Source organism: Psammomys obesus, unplaced genomic scaffold (genome assembly GCF_907164565.1).
Source record: "Psammomys obesus unplaced genomic scaffold, mPsaObe1.curated_primary_1811, whole genome shotgun sequence".
NCBI lineage: Eukaryota > Metazoa > Chordata > Mammalia > Rodentia > Muridae > Psammomys > Psammomys obesus.
The window spans coordinates 13,289,678-13,309,274 of NW_026596101.1; the positions used below are offsets into that span (position 1 = coordinate 13,289,678).

The following is a 19,597-nucleotide window of genomic DNA, read 5'->3' on the forward strand; positions in this document are numbered from 1 at the left end:
CACACATTCACAGACACACATGCAGACAAACCACCCATACACATTAAAAAATAATTAAGCCAGCGCAGTGGTGTATGCTTGTAATCCTAGCACTCTGGGAGGCAGAAGCAGGTGGATCTCTGTGAGTTTGAGGCCAGTCTAGTCTACAAAGTGAGTCCAGGAGAGCCAAGGCTACACAGAGAAACCCTATCTGGGGGGTGGGGGGAACAAAACCAAACAAAATGTTGTCTCCATCGGGGGGGCAGGCTTGGGGAAAGACAGCCTGACAGAGAACACATGGACTACAGACAGGACAAGACAAGAACACAGGATGGATACTAAGTATGTAACAGTTCACAACTCTCAGGGAGTCCCTGAAACTTAGCAGATTTACAAGGTGCCTCCTCCTCCAAGGTTCTCTAAGCAGTCAGGACTGCTGAGGAGCAGGGACTCTCCTACCTGTCAAGCTGCCTGCAAGTTTTAAAGGGTTGTCCCAATGCTAAGGTAAGCTTTTGGTAACACAGCTGCTCTGAGTTCCCCCTTCCCCTATAAACTCACTGGTTCACCAAGGTGGACTCCAGTGATACCCTTGCTTTGTCCTGTCATCAGGCACTCCCTGGGGTGAGGAGACATTTGTTCATATCTCCCCAAAGAGTATCACACAACAGCAACACACACATTTATTGCAGAGAGCTTTGAAAACACAGACAGGGACGAGGAAAGTACCTATAATCACAGTTTCACAGCCGCTGTTAGATTTTGGTTTTTAAGAACTCTGTATACTATATACGAGGGCGTGAATATACCCACAGTTTATTTTTTCTTACAAAATTTAAGAATATATTGTATGTGTGTGCACGCCCATGCATTGTAAGTACATATGTGTCATAGCCCACACATGGAAGTCAGAGGATAATAAATACCTTTCTCCATTCACCTGTCTCACTGGTCCTGCAATTTTTTCTAAGCTGGAAAGGGAACAGTTTTTATAACTTGCTTATGCCCTTTGCAAATAAATTGCAATAAAGACTGAAATGAAGAGACTATATCAAAGAAATCTTTTCCAAAGGCATTTTCAGTGGTGATAACGGGTTCAAAATCTGGGATGTGTTTCCAAGAACAGCATGTGGTTAGCAGTTTTAATCTTTGAAGGCCATGGATTTGGCTCAGTTTCTAGGTCTACCAGTTGGCTGTACTAACTAGAGCAAAAAGCATTCGCCATCTCTACCCTGGTGTTTTCTATCTGTAAAAGGGACAGGTTGACGATCCTGGGTGTCTGCTGGCCTTTGTCTTTCCCATCAGCCACTATTTTCAGGAATTTCAGGGAAAAGCACCTCAATCATACTTTAAGGGAACTGCTCTTCAGTTCTTAGCCTGTGCAGTTTGGAACCCTCTTAGCCTCACAGCTACAGGTACGGCTCTCAGAAGGTGCAGATGCCTGTGACCCAAAGACCCAGATCTACTGCCAGCGGTTCCATACGGGGAAAGCACCCAACAGTGTCACTCACTCAAAGCTTGGTCATACCTATAACTGGACCTTGATCGCCTTGGCAGCCTCAGGTTTTGAGTGGGTGGTTTTCTCTTCATGATGAAGTGATACTATGCATGGGCTGGAATCCTACGGCTTGCTGGTGAAGATGTTCTGACCTACCCAAAACAGGAGTGACCTGTCAGGTGATGGTGGAGATTAAATGAAGTGATGCTACACACAGCATGCTTTGTACCTGTCATAGTTAACTTCAGATGTCAAATCTGGGGAGAGGGAATCTCAATTAAGGAATCAGCTCCCTTGGACTGCGCTGTGGGCATGTCTGTGGAGATCATTTCTTGGTTAATGATTGATGTGGGAGGGTCCACTCCCGGCCCACTGTAGTTGGTGCCACCCCTGGGCAGGTGGCCCTGGGTTGTAGAAAGCTGGCTGAGCAAACTCTGAAGCTCCAGCCAGTCAGCAGTGTTTCTCCTTGGCCTCTGCATCAGCTCCCGACTCCAGTTTCCGGCCTTGGTTTCCCTTAATGATGGACTATAACCTGTAAACTAAAGAAACCCTTTCCCAGGCTAGTTTGGATAGTGTTTTATCACAGAAAGAGAAAACAAACTAGAATAGCAACACACATGACTGGTGCTCTTCTCTCTGTCTCTATCTGTCTGTCTGTCTGTCTCTAGCTTGCTCTCTCTTTCCTTCCTTCCTCTTTCTCACTCACCCTCTCTCTAGTGCTGGGATTACAGGTATGTGCCAGCATACTGTGCCTAAAATGATGAAGCGGTCATTATCATCACAATTATAATTGAATATTATATTTACCAGATATCTTTGTGGTTCTCTAAATATGTCATATTCATGCCAAACCAGGCTGGGAGGCAGTTCAGCAAAAAGCATACAAGCTCTAATTTGTTGCCAATCAAATTAAAGAGTGGGCACACTTTGTAAAATTCTCAGACATGACCCAGGTTTACACTAAACCATTCTCACTTTCGATAAGAAAATCATTACTTGAATGTGTATGACTTTGGGGTCACTAACCTGACAATGTAAGACCATGAAATTCTCAGAAAAAAAAAAAAAAGGTGGGAAGAAAATGGAAAACAAAAGCTTGCACACCACCACAGCCATGAACTCTGAGGAGACATCATGGGAGGAACCCTGCACAGAGGCTTCTGAGCATACTGCTTGGTTCTCAGGGAATGTGTGGCTCATAGACTACTTTCTTAAGACTAAAACCACGGGTTCTGTGTCCTCTCAGAGACATCAAAATTCTAGCCAGCCAGAATACCAGGTCTGAAACTCTCTAGACGACAGTATAAAGGGTTCTGTTTCCTACACCCTATCAGCTGTTAGTCACACCAGGAGACGGCCTTGGGTCCGTTCATGTACATGGAAAGCAAGGCAAGTCTCAGTGTCCTCAAGTCTGAACTCCTCCCCATCCAGAAGAGCCTGCTCAAAAGTGTCTCTGAGTCCTCACCAGCGCTCACAGTTCCGTGGGCCTCAAGCCCTATGCCGGCGTTTCACTTGCATCGTCTCATCTCACCAGGGAGCTTGCAAGAAAGCCGAGAATTTCTAAAGACTGGCGTATTCAAAGTTGCACATGAGGCATCTGGTGTCCAGTTACGGTTTAGTTCCTAACTAACAAGCAACAGGCAGTGACAGTGCCCGGGACAACAACATACTCTGAGGAGTACAGCGAGTCAGCCCTGTACCAAATACTTCACGCCCATCCTTATTTGACTTTCTGGGCCTCAGTTTCCCCATCCACAGAAGGATGTCCTAATTTTGATGATGCATGCCTTATGTCTTATAGAAGATGCGGGTCCCAGGTTATACAATATGCATTTCTACTAGAAGACTACAATATTTCATATACTAACAGTCGGGACTTCAAGTAAAAGTCATATTTAAACACATCAAAGCCACTCAGGGGTTCTCAGTAAAGGGGCTCTGATGGTTATTACTCTTTACTGTCGGCTTGGGTGGAAACACTCATCTGGGAATGTCCATGAGAGTATTACCAGAAAGGTTTAACCGGTGTGGAAAGACTTAGCCATGAGTGTAGGGGCATTGTGCCCAGGGCTGGGATCCTGAACTAAAAAAAACAAGAACTGCGGATTCGATGTGCCTATCTGCTTCATGATGATGATGGACTGTCCCCTCCACCTGTGAGTCAAAATTAACCCTTCCTTAAGGTCAGTTTTAAGTGTTTTGTCACTGCAACAAGAAAAGTAACCAATACAGAATCAAGTAAAAAAAAACTCCTTTTTTTTTTTTTTCCAGGGGTAGTTTTCAGAACTTCATAATCTGAAATTAGCCATATGCTGGGAAATATTCAGGAGAAATATAAAATGAACTTTATGGTCAATAAAATTCTCAGCTTTTGTTAATTTTTACACTAGGATGAAATACGATACTGTAAAACTTTATCTGTTTATTAAGTTGTAGGTGAAAACATGAAGTGTTCTTAAGAAAAATAAAACTGTTATCAAGTTTTCTTCTGTAGAATCTTGCCCGCGTATGTGTGTGGAAGAAGTGTTGATTTGGCCAATGTTGACTGAATTTAGAAAAGGCATTAAGAATAGGTACTATGAGTCTGAGTTAGCTGTGTTTATTTGTGGGTAAGTGACAGGCACACAAGCCAAACTAGAATCAGAGAACAGGAGAACCTGTTAAGGTCTGGGATCTAGAAAAGGCTGGGACATTGCTGCATAAGAAAACAGCTGATCTTGGAACTGAAGTTGGGACCACCTTCTCATCCCAATCCAGTGCCCAGATCTGAGCTCCTGTATTGCCTCGCATTTCTACCCCATGTGGGTTTCCATACTCTCTCAATACAGTCCAGGTTTCTCAGTGGGTTAGAGGCCGCCTTCAGCTTAGGATGCAATCAAGTATACAAAGCAGCTGCTGCAACAAAGCAGATGCTTACTTCCTGTGTACTCCTGAAGCCATTCCCTTCTCTCCATCAATGGCTCCAGGATTTTCATTAAGAAAATCTAGTTCAACTAAGATGACCCTAGATACAAGAGAAAAACTGCAGCTCCAGCATATATAACAGGAGGAGCCAAGGCTGGATGGACCTGAAGATCTGTTAATTCTGAGACTTGACAATGTTCTCAAGTTATAGATGATGGTTCATATTCATTGTCAACATGACAGGATCTAGGATCTTTATGGAAACAAACACCTGTGCATATCTGTAATGGAGTTTCTAGGCTAACTAGAAGGGCAAAAACCCTCCCTAAGTGTCAGAGACACCATTGTACAGTCTGGTGTAGCTAATCTTTACTATTTTGTGGATTCTTTTTTTTCTTCCACCCTTCTCCACTCCTTTCTTTCTCCCTTTCAAGCCCCTAATACTAGATAAGAGAGAAAAAAGAATAGAGAGAAAAGGAAAGAGATCCCTGAATAAAGTCAGGGGTCAGAAAGGGGGTGACATTATTGTTAGACTACTTCCTGTGGATTGGGGGTGTCGAGTTCCTTGGGGCAAGTTTGATCTTTATTGTCAGGATATCTAATTTTTTCTTTTTGAATGACTACTTAACAAACTGTGACCAACAGCCAACCAACAACCCACCCCACCTCTCTGGGACCCTGGCATTTATATACCCTCTGAAAAGTCCTCAGAAACCCAAATGGCACATAATCACTATTTGCAGCTATCAAAATCACACCGCTGCCAGAGCATGAGGCAAATTACTGCCAGCTGCTGTGAAGCAGCCCCATATTCCTCCACCTGGGATTAAAACAAAAACATGTTCTTATTCTAGTATTTCTGTGTTTTTAAAGAAGCAAAATTCCAAAATTCTCACTACAGTCTGAGGTCCTAGACTGAATTAAAAGGACAAAGTGAGCCAAAAACCGGCATTCATCTCTCTGCTTCCTGATTATGGCTACTGATTATGTGATCATCTGTCTCAGGCTCCTGCTGTCATGACTTCCCCTTCATGGTGGGCTGTTCCCTCAAACTGTAGGTCAGATTAAGCAGTTCCTTCCTGTGTCAGCAGTTTGTGAGTAAATGACAGGCACACAAACAATTAGAAAGGCAACAAATATAGTGCCTTTTTTTTTTTTTTTTTCTTTCTCTACCACTCCAAATGAAGCTTCCATCCTATACTCCTCAGGAGCAGCCAGGGCTGTTCCTCTGGTTATATCTAGAAGATGGAGTCTTCTGTCTATTATTATGAGTTGATCCCTTTGGGCCAATAACTGTAGCTAGAGAAATGGATGAGTTGATGTGCTTAGTCCTGGATACACGAAGCTTGTACTTCGGAAATAATGGATTGTCATGTGGGCTTAAACCATACATCCCTTGGGGCTGTGGTTCACACATGTGGTCCACACAGCACGCTCCCCAAGGTGGTGTGGGCAGTCTCAGGGGATGAGGCTTGCTTAGCTTACAGCAATTGGCTGAGCCGATCTAAATCTGACCCTCTGTCCCTTCCTACTTCCTCCTCCAAATTACAAGCATTCAAATCAATCAAAGCCAAAGGGATGGGAGAAGAGCTCCAGTGGAGGTCTTGGGAAACAAGGGCACCCTTCTCCCGAATATGGGAGGGAAGGAAGCACGGATGATCCATGAAAGTTAGAGCTGGAGATGGAGACATTAGCAGGGACCCATGTTTTTAGCTTAATGTAAATACTGAAGTTCTTATATGGGAAGATTTAAGAGGCATGTAAATACACAGGTAAGTATACACACACATACATACACATTTTGCTTTGTATACTTTGAAGTCTATAAGAAATAACATCCCAGGAGTGGCAAGCATGCCTAGTGTTCAGCTCTTCGTTACAAGTATACTCCTGTCCCTTCCCCCAACCCACACAAGTTACCAGGGTTCTTGAAGAAAAGCTGGGATAGTGACTGATATAACATCAGGATGAGCCTGGAGCATTTTATATAGTACCAGAGAGTAAAGAAGTACCCAATCTCTCCCAAAAACAACAACAAAAACCACAACAGATAGAACCAGGCTTGTCTGTGGCTCAGTGGGAGACTGCTTGCCTGTTATGTGTGAGATGCCAAGCTTGATGCCCAACACAAAGCCAAACCAAAAAGTCATTAGGGGGACACATGAAGTCAAGGAGAGGATGAGCTCTCAGCTGCCAAAGTGGAAACAGTTTTAGCAACACAACAGCCATTCTGAGGCACAACCTACAGCATGGAGAGTCTTGTGTCCAGACTCATAGAAATAAAGGAGGCGTTGACAAATAAAGAATCGGAAGAGATGCCAGTCTCCCTTCGGGAGGGCCTCAAGTAAGTCATTTCAGCACACTCAGCTCTCAGGGATCAGAAAACACTCCCCACACCTCAGCTGTAGATGTGTTTCCTTCCTGTATGCAGAACAGGAAGGGAGACAGGGCAACTGCTCAGAGCAGAAACCCACCAAGCCCCACCTCAGCCAGGTGGCCAGGCCTAAGTCAGTAGTTGTGAATCTTTTTGTTTTTTTTATTGTTTTTGTTTTTGTAACCTTGGCTGGCTTGGAACTATCAACATAGAAAAGGCTGCCCTTAAACTCACAGACATCTGCCTGTCTCTGCCTCCTCAGTGCTGGGAATAAAAGTGTGCACCACTGCACCTGGCCCGCTAGGAATCTTATAGACAGAGTACACATGAGAAACAATATGGTGGAGATGGTTTTCCTTCTAGAACCCTATAACCCAGAAGCCAGATTACCGTAAAACATCCCACGCATTCTGATGAGACCTCCCTAAGATAACCCACCAGCGTTCTTCCAAACTTCCCAGATCCTTAAATAACGATAGCAAACCTCAAAAGCAACCCCCCAGACCCGTCAGAGACAGGCAGTCTGAGAAACTACAGTAGAGTACAGCCAGAAAAGACAACAACACACAACAAAGTCTGCTGAACGGGACCTTGTGTGTTAGCTAGGGTTTCTGTTGTTGTGAAGAGATGCCATGACCACAGCAACTTCTGTAAAGGAAAACATTTCATTGGAGGCTGGCTTACAGTTCCAGAGGTTTAGTCCATTATCATCACGGCGAGAAGCATGGCAGCATGCAGGCAGACACGGTGCTGGAGAAGGAGCTGAGAGCTCTACATCTTGATCCCCAAGCAGCAGAGATGAACTGAGCCACTAGGCCTAGCTTTACCTTCTGAGACCTCAGGGCCCACCCACCAAAGCCACACCCCCTAATAGTGCCACTCCCTGTGGGCCTGATGGGGCCCATTTTCTTCCAAACCACCACACCCTTTAACAGGGAACCTAACTGAACATTAAAAAATAAGATCTCAATGTGACTCCATCAACACAGGGAAGCCCCAGCAGAGGCAGGTTTTACTGGTCACAGAAGCTGAGTACTGGCTTGGACAAAGAGGACCCTGCCTCTGCCTCTAGTTCATTCCTTAAATATTCACTGAGTATCCACCATGAGGTCATCCGTGTCCCAGCTGTCGTGGATAGCTGATTAATGACACAGGCAGTGCACCCGAGATGGGAGGGGTAAATCAGATACAATTCTCACACAGCTTTGAAGGAGACAGAAACGCAGTGCTGACCAGGACGAGTGAGGAGATTTAGGTGAGTGGGGCGTGTGCACATCTGCACGGCCTGGGAGGCTTCTTTGAGAAGAATTTAAAGTTTATTTATATGTGTGGAGATATGAACGTGAATGGAGGTCAGAGGACAACTTTTGGGGGTTTTCAACCGTGCTGAGTCGGGGTCCCTCGTTGTTTCTGATGATGTGCTGCATACCCTGGTTAGCTGGTCCTCAAGCTTCTGGGCAATTCTGTCTCCGCCTTTCATCTCACCACAGGAGAGCCGAGACTATAGTTTTAGGTCATCAGCCTTACAAGGCACATGCGCTTACAGGCTGACCTATCTATCCCGCCCAAGATAATGAATTTTATTCTTATTGTGATGGGACACACACACCAACACTGGACAGCTTTAAGCCCACGAAGCGATCTACTTTGGTCTAAGCCGTTCAAGGTTATTCCAACAATGAACTGTAGAGGGCGCTAGAGTAGAACCACTCAAGCCAGAGTAGGCGTACTGCGGTGTTCAAAGGATGGCAGCCAGCAGTACCATGGCATTGGTAGAGACAGTGGAAGCATATTTTATGGCAAAGCTAAAAGGACTAATTTGAGTAGGTATGGGTGTGTGACAGACAACACAACTGAGCTCCGGGGTTGACAAGATGTCTCAGCGGATTAAAGGCACTGGACGCCAAGTCTGACAAATTGAGTTCAATTTTTGGGACCTACATGGCGGGAGGAAGGAACTGGGTCTGGAAAATTGTGCGCTTATCACATGTGTACTAGAGCACATGTACATGAATGTTCACCCATACACACAATGCACACTCACACATATGTGATTAAAAACTGAGGTGTGAAGAGGATCAAGACTCACAGTTACTCAAGACCTTGAAACCTTGACGGCCCTCTAAGGCCACCATCTATTTCTGAGAGGGCCACAGATAGATTCAGCTACATGACATCATGCCTGTTTATTGAGGCCTTTGTTCAGGCATGAACCCTCTGACTAGACTCACCTCTGAGATCAAAGGAAGTGAAAGAAACTGGTGATGAGCCGGGATGTGTTTCCTCTCACTGAAGTGTCTGGGGAGTCAGCCAAGGGCAGCCAGCTTCTCTATTGTCTTCCCCTCCTACAAATCCCAGGAGACTCCATCCTCTACCACACAGCAAATGCCTGGCGGCCTGTATGCCAGAAACATTTGCCGGACAACTGTAGAGTATACTGACAGAGACATACGACGGGATCAAGAGTAGGCTGAAGTCTTTCTCAGAAACCATGGCTTAGGGGTTGGCTAGACGATTCAGTGGGCAAAGACCTTGCTGCTAAGCCTGACAGCCTGAGTTCAATCTCAGAACCAACATGGTGAAAGGAAAGAACCAACTCCTGCAAGTTGTCCTCTGACCTCTGCTTGTGACCTGTGTGCCAAGCTCACACTCATACACACACAATACATAAACATGTAGCATTTTTTGTTTCTAAAAGAAGCCCTATTTTAAGAGAAAACAGGCTAGCCCATAAGAGAAAGAATAGAGTTCAAGAGAGGTCTGAGTCTGAGCAATCAGATAGTGAGAAAGTGCCAGGGAATGAGGAGCTGATCTTGCAAGTGCCAGCATGTGAAAGCCATGGTTGCAATCTTGCTGATGAACTTGACGTGCTCAACACAGGATCATCGTGCCAGAGCTGGGAGAGATCTCAGGAAACTTTGGATCAATTTGCTCATTTTTATAGATGAAGAAAATAAGATGGAAATGACTTGGTACCAGAACCCAATTTGCTGAATTCCACAAGCCACATTCATTTTCTTTCCCCTCTTTAGTATTTATATGTATATACACGTTTTTGTGTGTGAGAATGCACCCCCACGTGTGAGCCACATCGCACATGTGAAGGCTGAAGGACAATTGCAGGAGTCTGTCCTTGCCTTCTACTCCGTCTGAGACAGGTGTATATGCCAGGCTAGTTGACCCTTATGGTTCTGGGGACGTCTTCTTTCTCAGCCTCCCACCTCAGCATGGGAGGGCTGGGATTACAGATGTTACTGCTTCCAGCTGTAGCTGAGTTCTGGAGATCCAAACTCAGGTGCTCATACCTGCACGCCAAGCACTACACTCAGGAAGCCACCACTCCGACCTACTCTTTTCATACTGCTGATCCCCAGTTACATTCAACCTCTTTTTCCACATACAGGCTCAAAGAGTTTTCTGAAGCAAATGGAGATACAATCTTCTGAAGTCTGAAATCTATTCCCAAGAAAACCTTTTTATTTTAGAGTTTGGCATGTTCTTTTTTTAAAAAAAAAATCTCTTAGTAACCCTCTTCTCTTTTCACTGAAGATTAGGCAGCTCACCATGTTCCCTTTTTAATATGGCTGCGAGGAGGCTTAGAGCTAAATGTAGCACTTAGTCCTTCAGTAAAAGTGGTCTCAACTTTTAGCAAACAGTGCTTATTATTTCTCCCCATGACCTTCTTATACAACTATTTTAATGACTTTATTGCATTTGTATTGTGCACTATAGTCACATCAAATTCTTTTTGGAAGCCAGCCAGGTATAAATCATCAATAAATCAAATTAGAAGGAGAATTTTATTTCTCTTGGGCTCTACAATCGGTGGCTACTTGCAGGTTGATGTCCACTTTCAGATCACACTCATGACTGCAAAGCCCAGCTCTTACTTCCAGGTTTCATGTTTATATAGAAGGAAGTCACCACAGGACAGATTGCACACAAATGGCTAGTTCTAAAATTGTAGGGTCTGCCTGCTAACCAGGCAAGCCCATGGAAAATCTGCTGAAAATGAAAACAAGATGTGGAAGAAGGCTTCGTTCCCCACACTGACGTGGCAGAACTTCATTTACAGTGGAGCCCTGAGGAGGCCAGCCTGGCCTCTGTGTGGTCAGCAGGTGGCCGGCTGGGTCCCATCCACCCTCAGGCTTTCTGCTATCTACAACCACAAATCTGACCTTCATCATGCAGGAGAAATGAGATCACGCAGCCTCCGATCTCCTCTGGATTCCGGCCACGTAAAAAGATTAAGCCACAGGCTCTCTCTTCCCTCCCTAAATGAAATTCCTTCTCAACCACAAAAATTTCACCCAGGCAGAATTTGAAAAGCAATAAAGGAGCCAGTGGGGGTCTGCCCTCCCGCTTCCTTTTCACTTTAAGACCTTGAGTTACCCTTGCCGTGGAGGTAGCAAAAGAAAGAAAAAATGCCTCAGAAAATGTCAACTGTTTATGTATTTGAGTCTGAGATGCCTGGTGGCATTTTTTTTTTTCACTCTTTCCAGAGTTGGTGAATTAGTTCTTCATTCCTCTGGCATTGGGCATCATTTCCATGATCATCTAAAAGATATGTTCAAAAGAAAAATGGCTTCCAGGATCCTGCTGCCTCTGCAATATACCTTCTCTATAGCATCCATTGGGATTCAATTCATGATCTCCTGCAAGTCAGAACCAATTTGTTCAGATCGAGACAAGAGGAAGCTGCCCCAATGTTCCCAACACCTTGAAGAATGAGGCACATGCCAGAATCCATGGTGCCTCTTTAGAAAAACCTCAGTGTGGTGATGAATTGCAGGCGAGAGTGTTGCCTGACAGCAGCTCAGGTCCTCTCCAGTCCCAGGCTGCCTCATCCAGCTCTTACCTGTGAGCCCTGTACAAACCGCTCTTCTGATTCAAACACTAATGTGTGCATCATCCAGCGTGTACTCAGAGCTGCTGGATGAGGAGATGGCTCTACTGATAGAGTGCAGCCGCAGCTCCGGGGAGGTGGAGGCAGGAGGACTGGTCCTCAGTCTGGTGTTTGCTCGCTGCCAAATCTGCAAGCTCTAGGTTCAGTGAGAGACCACGCCTCGAGAAAATAAGACGGTGAGAACTGAGGGAGACACTGAACGTCAGCCTCCGGTCTTCACGGGCACAAACACCCTCATATACACCGAGTGTAAAAGACGGAGGTGGAAACACAGATTATTGGCTCTGCTCCCGTGTGTTTTAAGATTCGGTAGGACTGGCTGGGATCTGAGGATCTACATTTGAAACACGTTTTCATGATGCTGAACAACAGTTCCATTATTGGGAAGTTTTCGCAGAACCATCAAAGGGCCACCGTGTGAATGGATTGCAGTGTGCGGGCAATTACTAACAACTATTTTTACATGGTGCTTTTGACACTGTTTGGGTTGCGATGCCAGCTCTTGTTATCTAAGACATCATAATGAACTTGTAGCTCAACTCTGAAATAACCTACTGTAAATAAGAGACCCCAACAAACTGGAGGGGGAAAAAATCCTACTAATTATATAACAGAAAAGTGCACACTCAGAACTTGTAAGAAGTTCTAAGAACTTTACCGTCTGAAGTTGGAGGGGGCGAGAGGCCTCAGTGGGTAGAGGTACCTATTGCCAAGCCTAAGGACCTGAATTCATTCTCAGGTACGCACTGGGTGGAAGGAGAAAACCGACTTCTGACCTCTCCACATGCCTCGCTCAACATGTACACAAAAAATAAACAAATTAAAAAAAAATAAGACTAAGGTTTCTGGGGTATTTTCTCCCCCTATCATACCCATCTGCATTTATTACAAGTGGAGAGAGAAAAGCTGACCCAGCTACTTTTTAAGGTTTCGTGTTTCTCTTAACAACAGTTAAAAAAAAAAAAAAAAAAAAAAAAAAAAAAAAACCGCCCGACTTCGTCATTATGGTCAAAAAGAATTCTTCAAGTTGTTTCAAGTAATTAAGGAGTCCAGCAAATGTGGTCGTTGCAAGGCAGTTAGAAACAGCAGCCCTGGAGGAGCAGAGGAAACAGACCGACTGGGGGTGGGGTGGAGGAGGGGGGGAGACTGTTCAAAACCTCTCCACAACAAAGGAGAATCCCTAACCTGCAGACATCCGGTAACAACAGGACCAGAGATAAAACGCTGTGGTGAAAGGCAGCCTCGTGGACCGCCTCGTGTAGGGAGAGGGCAGGGTCGAAGGTTAAGATGCTCTCCCAGCGGGAGCCTTTGGCGGTCCCGCTGCTTCAACAGGCAGAAACCAGGAAACCCCCAGTCTGCCTCTCCCGTTCCACGCACCACTCCTTCCAAGAAGCAAACTTCTTCCCAATCAACTTGAGCCAGATGCCCGCTCTGCGGGCAGCACGCGGGTGCCCGAGCATGTACCGAACGCAAGCCAGTCCCTGGCTCAACATCTAACTTCTTCGACTCCACTAAGATCTAGGTTTTCGCTCTGAATTCTCCCGTGAAACAAGAGAAAGAGCTCCAGTTGCCTGGCGATGGCTTTTGAAAAATTAAACAAAGAGCACATGTTCGCAAGAACGCAACCAGAGGTCTCGCCCTGACACTTGGCGACCCGTAACCTACAATCCACTTCCCCTGACGCTCCTTCGAGGGGGTGCATGGGAGTCACCAGGGTGGTCTGAGTGTCTCCCGGCGTGGGAAGACGTAACAGAGTGAGTGAAACTTGTAATCTGCCCCTCCATCCATCCAGCCCCAAGCCGCCCTTGAACTTGGCACCGGTACGAGGAGCGAGCCGCAGGTCCCCAGATGGGAGGGATCTAGGCTGCCACGACTCACCTCGCCAACTTCTCGCGGCTGGCGGCGCGCTGGCGGCCGGCTCGGGGGCGCGGACGAGGGGCCCGGCGCCCGGGGGAGCGCCGGCCAGCCGCCCCGGGGAAGGCGCGGGGCTCCGGAGGGCGCGTGGGGACCGGCGCGGGGCGGCGCTGAGGGGCAGCCTCGGGGCGCTCGGGGAACCCGGGGGGCTCCGGGTCGCGGCGGGCGCGCAAGGACAGCAGCGCCAGCAGCAGCACGGCCAGCGCGAGCAGGAGCAGCGCGGCTGCCTTGCTGCGGAGCTTCATGGTGCGGCGCGAGGGCCCCGGGGCGGCGCGGATCCTCTGCGCATCGCGGCCCGCGGCGGCGCAGCGTCCAGGCCGGCTCGCCCCGGGACTGGGGTCGAAGCTGGCGGCGGTGGCGAAGGACTGGGAAGAGGAGGAGGGGGAGGAGAAGAGAAGCAAGGGGAGGGCTGGGAGGAGGCGCGAGCCGACTCGGGTGGAGCAGCCCTCCCTACCGTACTGTGTGGAGTAGCGGCCCTGCAGCCCACCACGGCACCCAGGCGCACAGAGCTCAGGTAGCTCAGGCTCACCACACCTTCATTCATCCTCTGGAGTTGTCATACACACCCACACGTTCAGATTCACCCTCCAATTCACCCAGTCATCCTCAGACTGTCTCTCCCCCATTCAAGCATGCCTCCGCTCACTGAGGACTCACACTCCCACCCACTCACTCGCTGTCACACCGACTCTCTCATTGCAGCCACTCACCCATTCCATCCACCACTCTAGCCAATTCCGTCATGAATCTGTTTATTCCACGCTTGTTCCTGTTATTGGTTTCATCCATCTCTCCCGAAGGCTTGGACACCAACCCAGTTCCTCTTGACCCAGGGCAAAACTTTTGGCTGCTGGATGCGGTCTCTTTAGATCCATGTACTCCATCTCAATTGAAGAATGGATTGCAAGTTTAAATTGGAAATCTGACAGTCACTGGCTTGATGAACCTAAGATAAGCACAGAACTTTTCCAGGCTTGCAAAATGGTAATGCTAAGGCACAGGCTTCCGTGAATATTAAGTTAAATAATCCTTTCAAAAGGAACTGCACAGTGTGGGGCTCAAAAGGAACTGCACAGTGTTGGAAAATGTGGTAGCGAATACAGCAAAACAATTCATCATACAGACATACACCCGTGCACATTTTGTTTTCTTTCTGGCATAGAGTTGAGGTAGAGTAGTAGCCTCACAGTCCACTGTAAGAATGGACTCTTCAGAGACGTTATCATTGGCACTCACCAGATCCAGGTCAGAATTGCCCAGCTATTTTCCTGCGGCATCCCAGTCAGGATCTAAAACACTAGGACATTTCTTTCTACTCCGCATGAACGGACAGGAGGCATTCTATTAATTCTCCCTGTGGCACATCTGTACAACAACAACAACCAAAACAAAACAAAACAAAACAAAACAAAAAAAACACGAGGGATCATATTGTTTCTGGACTTCTAGAAGACGGGGTGTTGTCTTATAACTCATCTAAAATTTTATTACATTATAAATCATTCATTAGCATCTGATTATAATTCTTTGGAGACTCATTGTAGTTAAAGTTCTAGCGGTAAGGCTCTCTAATAAACGGGACACTCTTAATAAGCAAGCAGCTAAGAGAAAGCAGCTGGAAACATAAGTGGCAAACATGGAAAGAAAGGAAATAACTCATTGTAGCCGTCCTCCGTCCTCCGTAAGGTTCCCCAGGAGCCAAGGTGACAGAAATCCCACTGTGAAGTGTCTAGACTTGTGGAAAGGATGCTTCGGGTGGTCACAGTAATTAGCAGGTTCTTCTGGCAAGTTGCTGACCCGGCGATGGTGATCAGGACAGTTGGCAGAGTAAACTATTGACCTGAACCAAGGGCCAACATAGATTCTCAGGCCGAGATCTGGCATTTGGGCTTTTAGATTCAGAGATGCCGTTATTTTGTAATATGGCCCAGTGAAAAAACTCCCCCGAGTCTGCCTTGGTGCCTTCCTATTTCCTTAAGAAGAGTACATGCAGCAAAGATATAGTAAGGCCAATTGGGTCAAAGTAATATCCACTGTTGCCAGGGTTTGGGCTTCAACACAAAGGACAAGCCTGCAACAGAGATACAGAGATACTCAATCAAACCTAGAATGTGGCCTGGTAGTCATGTTCTGATGGTTATGTATATGTGCATGTGTTTGCAATTACACATGTATGTATAGGTACACATGTGTGTGTGCCTGTGGATTCCAGAAGACACTTGGGATATGGTTCCTTAGGAACCCTCCACTTCTATTTGGGGAGGCAGAATCTCTCTCCTAGGCCTCACTACCCAGGCTAGGCTGGCTAGGCAGCAAGCCTCAGGGGCCTGCCTGTCTCCATTCCCAATGCTAAGATTAAAAGAGTATACAAACACTCTTACAGGAAGGTGAAAGCCCTCTCCTTTTTTTTTTTTTTTAATGTGTTCTCCAGGCCTCTCCAAGGCAAACTTATAAGAGAAAACATTTAATTGGACTTACAGTTTCAGAGGATTACAGTTCCTGATGGCAGAGCAAATGCTTGTTGGTTCCTCTCTCAACCTCCCAAATATATTTCTCCCTCTGGAATATTGACGTCTCTAGCTACCAGTAGCTCCTTCCAGAAATTAGACCCATTCTCTTCCCCCCACTTTCTAGATGAGTTATCTGTAGCCTCATCAGAAGCAGCTCCAAAATATAGTGAGGTATAACAATGCACCTCTGAGTGTTTGCTTGCTTGCTTGTTTTTGAGACAGGGTCTTACAATGTTACTCCAGTTGGCCTGGAACTTGCCATGTAGGCCAGGCTATCCTCAGATTTACAGAGATTCCCCACCCCCACCTCAGCCTCTGAGTACTGGCTACAATGCATATCTGATTTCACAGTTTCTGCAAGTGGGGAAGGAGGTCGGTTGGCCAAGGTATGCAGTTCAATCAGAAGATTCAGCTGAGGAAGCATCATTTGTATGGTGGATGGGGAGGATCCAGCTTTTTGTTTTCGGTTTTTTTGAGTCATTGGACTGAGGATCACTGTTCTTGACTGGCTGCTGACCAGAGAGCTCCCTAAAGACCTTGCCAGGGGTCTTCCCCTTCCTGTCAAGATGGAGTCACAAGGCAAACCAGACACACCCTCCAAGCAACATAAAAACTCTACAGGCTTTTTCATCCTAATCTCAGATGTGGCTAATCCCATTGCCTTGCCACCTTTCTCTTTGTTCAACGCTGTCCACACCCCTGGGGAAGGAATTACACAGGGTCTGAATGCCAGGGGAAGATACCTGGAACGCTTGTGTAGCCACTGCCTTCCTACTTCCATCCCCAGTTCAGAACCACAATTACTTCTATTGCTTCCCCCTCCCAAACCTAACTGGTAGCTGTGTAGAACCCTCCACAGACACTGGTACCAGGTAGGACAACCCTTAACCAACAAACTACTGGCAGATCTTTGGCACAATTTTGAGAATGAAAACTCCCAAGGGGGACAGTTTTAGGGATTCCACAGCCTCATCCAGCTTTTCACAGCAAGTATTGGATAAAAATCTCCTCCCACTTCTGGCATAGGACAGGAAATTAAATCATTTTGAAGCCCATCAGGCCTTCCTAAAAAGGCCACCCTTCAAGAAAAACTTCCTCCGAGCTCAGATTCATTGGGGTGTAACTGAACCCTACCAACCACGGGAGCAGAGAAATACCCAACATTAGCCCCTTCCAGTTAGCTCATTCTTCTAAGACTGAGGCGGGCGCTCAGGAGCACTGGTGATGTTCACTGCTGAGCGCCGTGGACAGTAGATGGAAAGACTGATACCTGATGTCAGGACTGCCAAATGCTCCTTCCCCTTCCTACCTTTCCAGCACATCACCAGAGCCACCTGACCTCAGTTCTTTATCCCAGTATAGAATTCTTGACATTCAGCAACAAGAGAACATTGTAAAGGCATATGAAAAGGCAGAGGACCCAGATTGAAGGGACAGTGCCTGTACCAGATGGGTTTCAGATTCACCGCTGATGCGATACCATTGATAGGATTACCAGTTAGGGACTTCAAACAAGTATCCTTAGTATACTAATGAGAAGAGCAAGACAACACATAAGAACAGATGCATGATAAAGAGAAAAAGATGGGAATTCTATGAACCAAAAAGAGATGCTAGTAATTAAAAAAAAAGCCACTGATCATATATGAAAATTTTTTTTTCTCCCAGATAGGGTCTTATTTCCTGGTGTCCAGGATAGCCTTAAGATGACTCTGTAGCCAAGGATGAACCCTACTGCCTCCACCTCCAGAGTGCTGGGATTACAAACATGTGCAAGATCAAGGCAGCCAGAATCTTAGCAAAACTCAGGGCCATAGCTCATGAAGCCCCATCCCTGTCTGAGGAGCTGTTGGTTGTGGATGAACACTGGGAGAGGGAGAGTCTCTTATGCTCAGTCACAGGCCCTGAGAGGTCACCCACGCTCCAGCAGATGGTCCCACACCATGTACATACGAGCAGTATTAAGGAGGCTCAGGAGATGTTAACCAGAGAGAGAGAGTGAGTTGGGAGAAAAAAAAGAGAGAGGATGAGGCAAAATCAGAGGAAAAGGAATAGGGTGCATTTGTTCCAAATACAGTATTTTCATGTATGAATATTAAATGAAATAGTTAATAAAATTTTTAATGAAAGTTGTAATATCCATACAAATCCAGGTACATTAAGAGAGTAAGGTAATGCTATAACTCTATGACTACAGATTTGATAGCCTAGATGAAATAGACAAGTTTTTTTTAATGCATTTATTTATTTAGTTATTGCACTGGGAATCGAACCTAGGGCTTCCAGCATGCTAGTAAAATTCTCTATTAATGAGCTATAGTCTCAGTTGCTGACAAGTTTCTTATTTGCTCTCAAGAACAAATAAAAATCTCAGTAGGTTTATATCTATTCAAGAAGTTGAATCAGTAACCACCTCTCAGGGAAAGAAGTGCCCACCCCAGAGAACCTCAGGTTCTCTCCTAAGTTCTACTAAAGATACAAGAAGAATTTACATCAGTTCTATGCAATATTCTCCAGAAGACAGAGCCAGAGGGATAATCTGCCAGCTCATTCTATGAGACTGGCACTGCCTTGCTCACCAAAACATTGCAAGAAAAGAACTTATAAACTTAGATGAAAAAGAAAAAATAAAAAATAAAACAAAACAAAAAAACTCAGCAAATGTTAAGAAATCAAATTCAACAAAGTGACAAAAAATCCCACATGCTCTGACCAGTGACACTTCCTGCAGTTGGCAAAAATTGTTCACATTTAAAACTTAGCTAATGGCATTCCTTGTATCAACAGGCTAGAGAAAAGTCATGAAATCACTTGAACAGAGCTTTTGACAACACCCACTACCCATTCATAGCAATAACTCTCAGAAAACTAGCAACAAAGGATAAACTAGCAACAATCAGATAAAAAGAAACTAACACTTGTCAGCATACCTAGAGGTGAGAAACTAGAAACTTCCTTGCTAAGATCAGAAACAAGACAAAGATGTCTCTTTTTAACACTTAAGACTTGAAGTTCCAGGTGATACAATAAAACAAAAGAAGGAAATAACAGGGATAATAACTAAGAAAGAAACTTTACAGCTGTCTTTGCATATAGCATGACCATCAGCTAGAGAAACTAATAAAGCAAACAAGTTCAGTGAAGTTGCAAAGTACAAACTTAATATACCAAGTCTGACCCCTTTTCTATTTTCAGTAATAAACAAGCAGAATTTGAAATTAAACCCATGATCCTGGGGCTGGAGAGATAGCTTAATGGTTAAGAGGGAGCACTGCTAATGCAGAGGACCCGAGTTCAGTTCCTACCACACATACTGGGCCACTCATAACCACCCTTAACTCCAGGTCTAGAAGATACAACACCCTCTTTTGGCTTCTATGGATACCTTCACACATGCAACACACACATACACAAACACACACACACACTACTCTTTATTGTAACACCTCAACTAAATCAAAGAAGAGTTGATCCAGCTTCATAGGTTGTAGGACTCAGTATTTTCAATGTGGCAG

General features: G+C 45.7%; 1 protein-coding gene across 1 annotated transcript in view; it reads right to left on the minus strand.

Annotated features, from left to right (window-relative positions):
- Positions 1-13,817, minus strand: part of Gxylt2 (glucoside xylosyltransferase 2) — an 81,294-nt gene extending 67,477 nt beyond the window's left edge. Inside the window, exon 1 of the mRNA XM_055628648.1 lies at positions 13,537-13,817. Within this exon, the coding sequence (XP_055484623.1) occupies positions 13,537-13,817 (281 nt within the window). The remainder of the gene's footprint in view (positions 1-13,536) is intronic.
- Between the last annotated feature and the right edge of the window lie 5,780 nt (positions 13,818-19,597).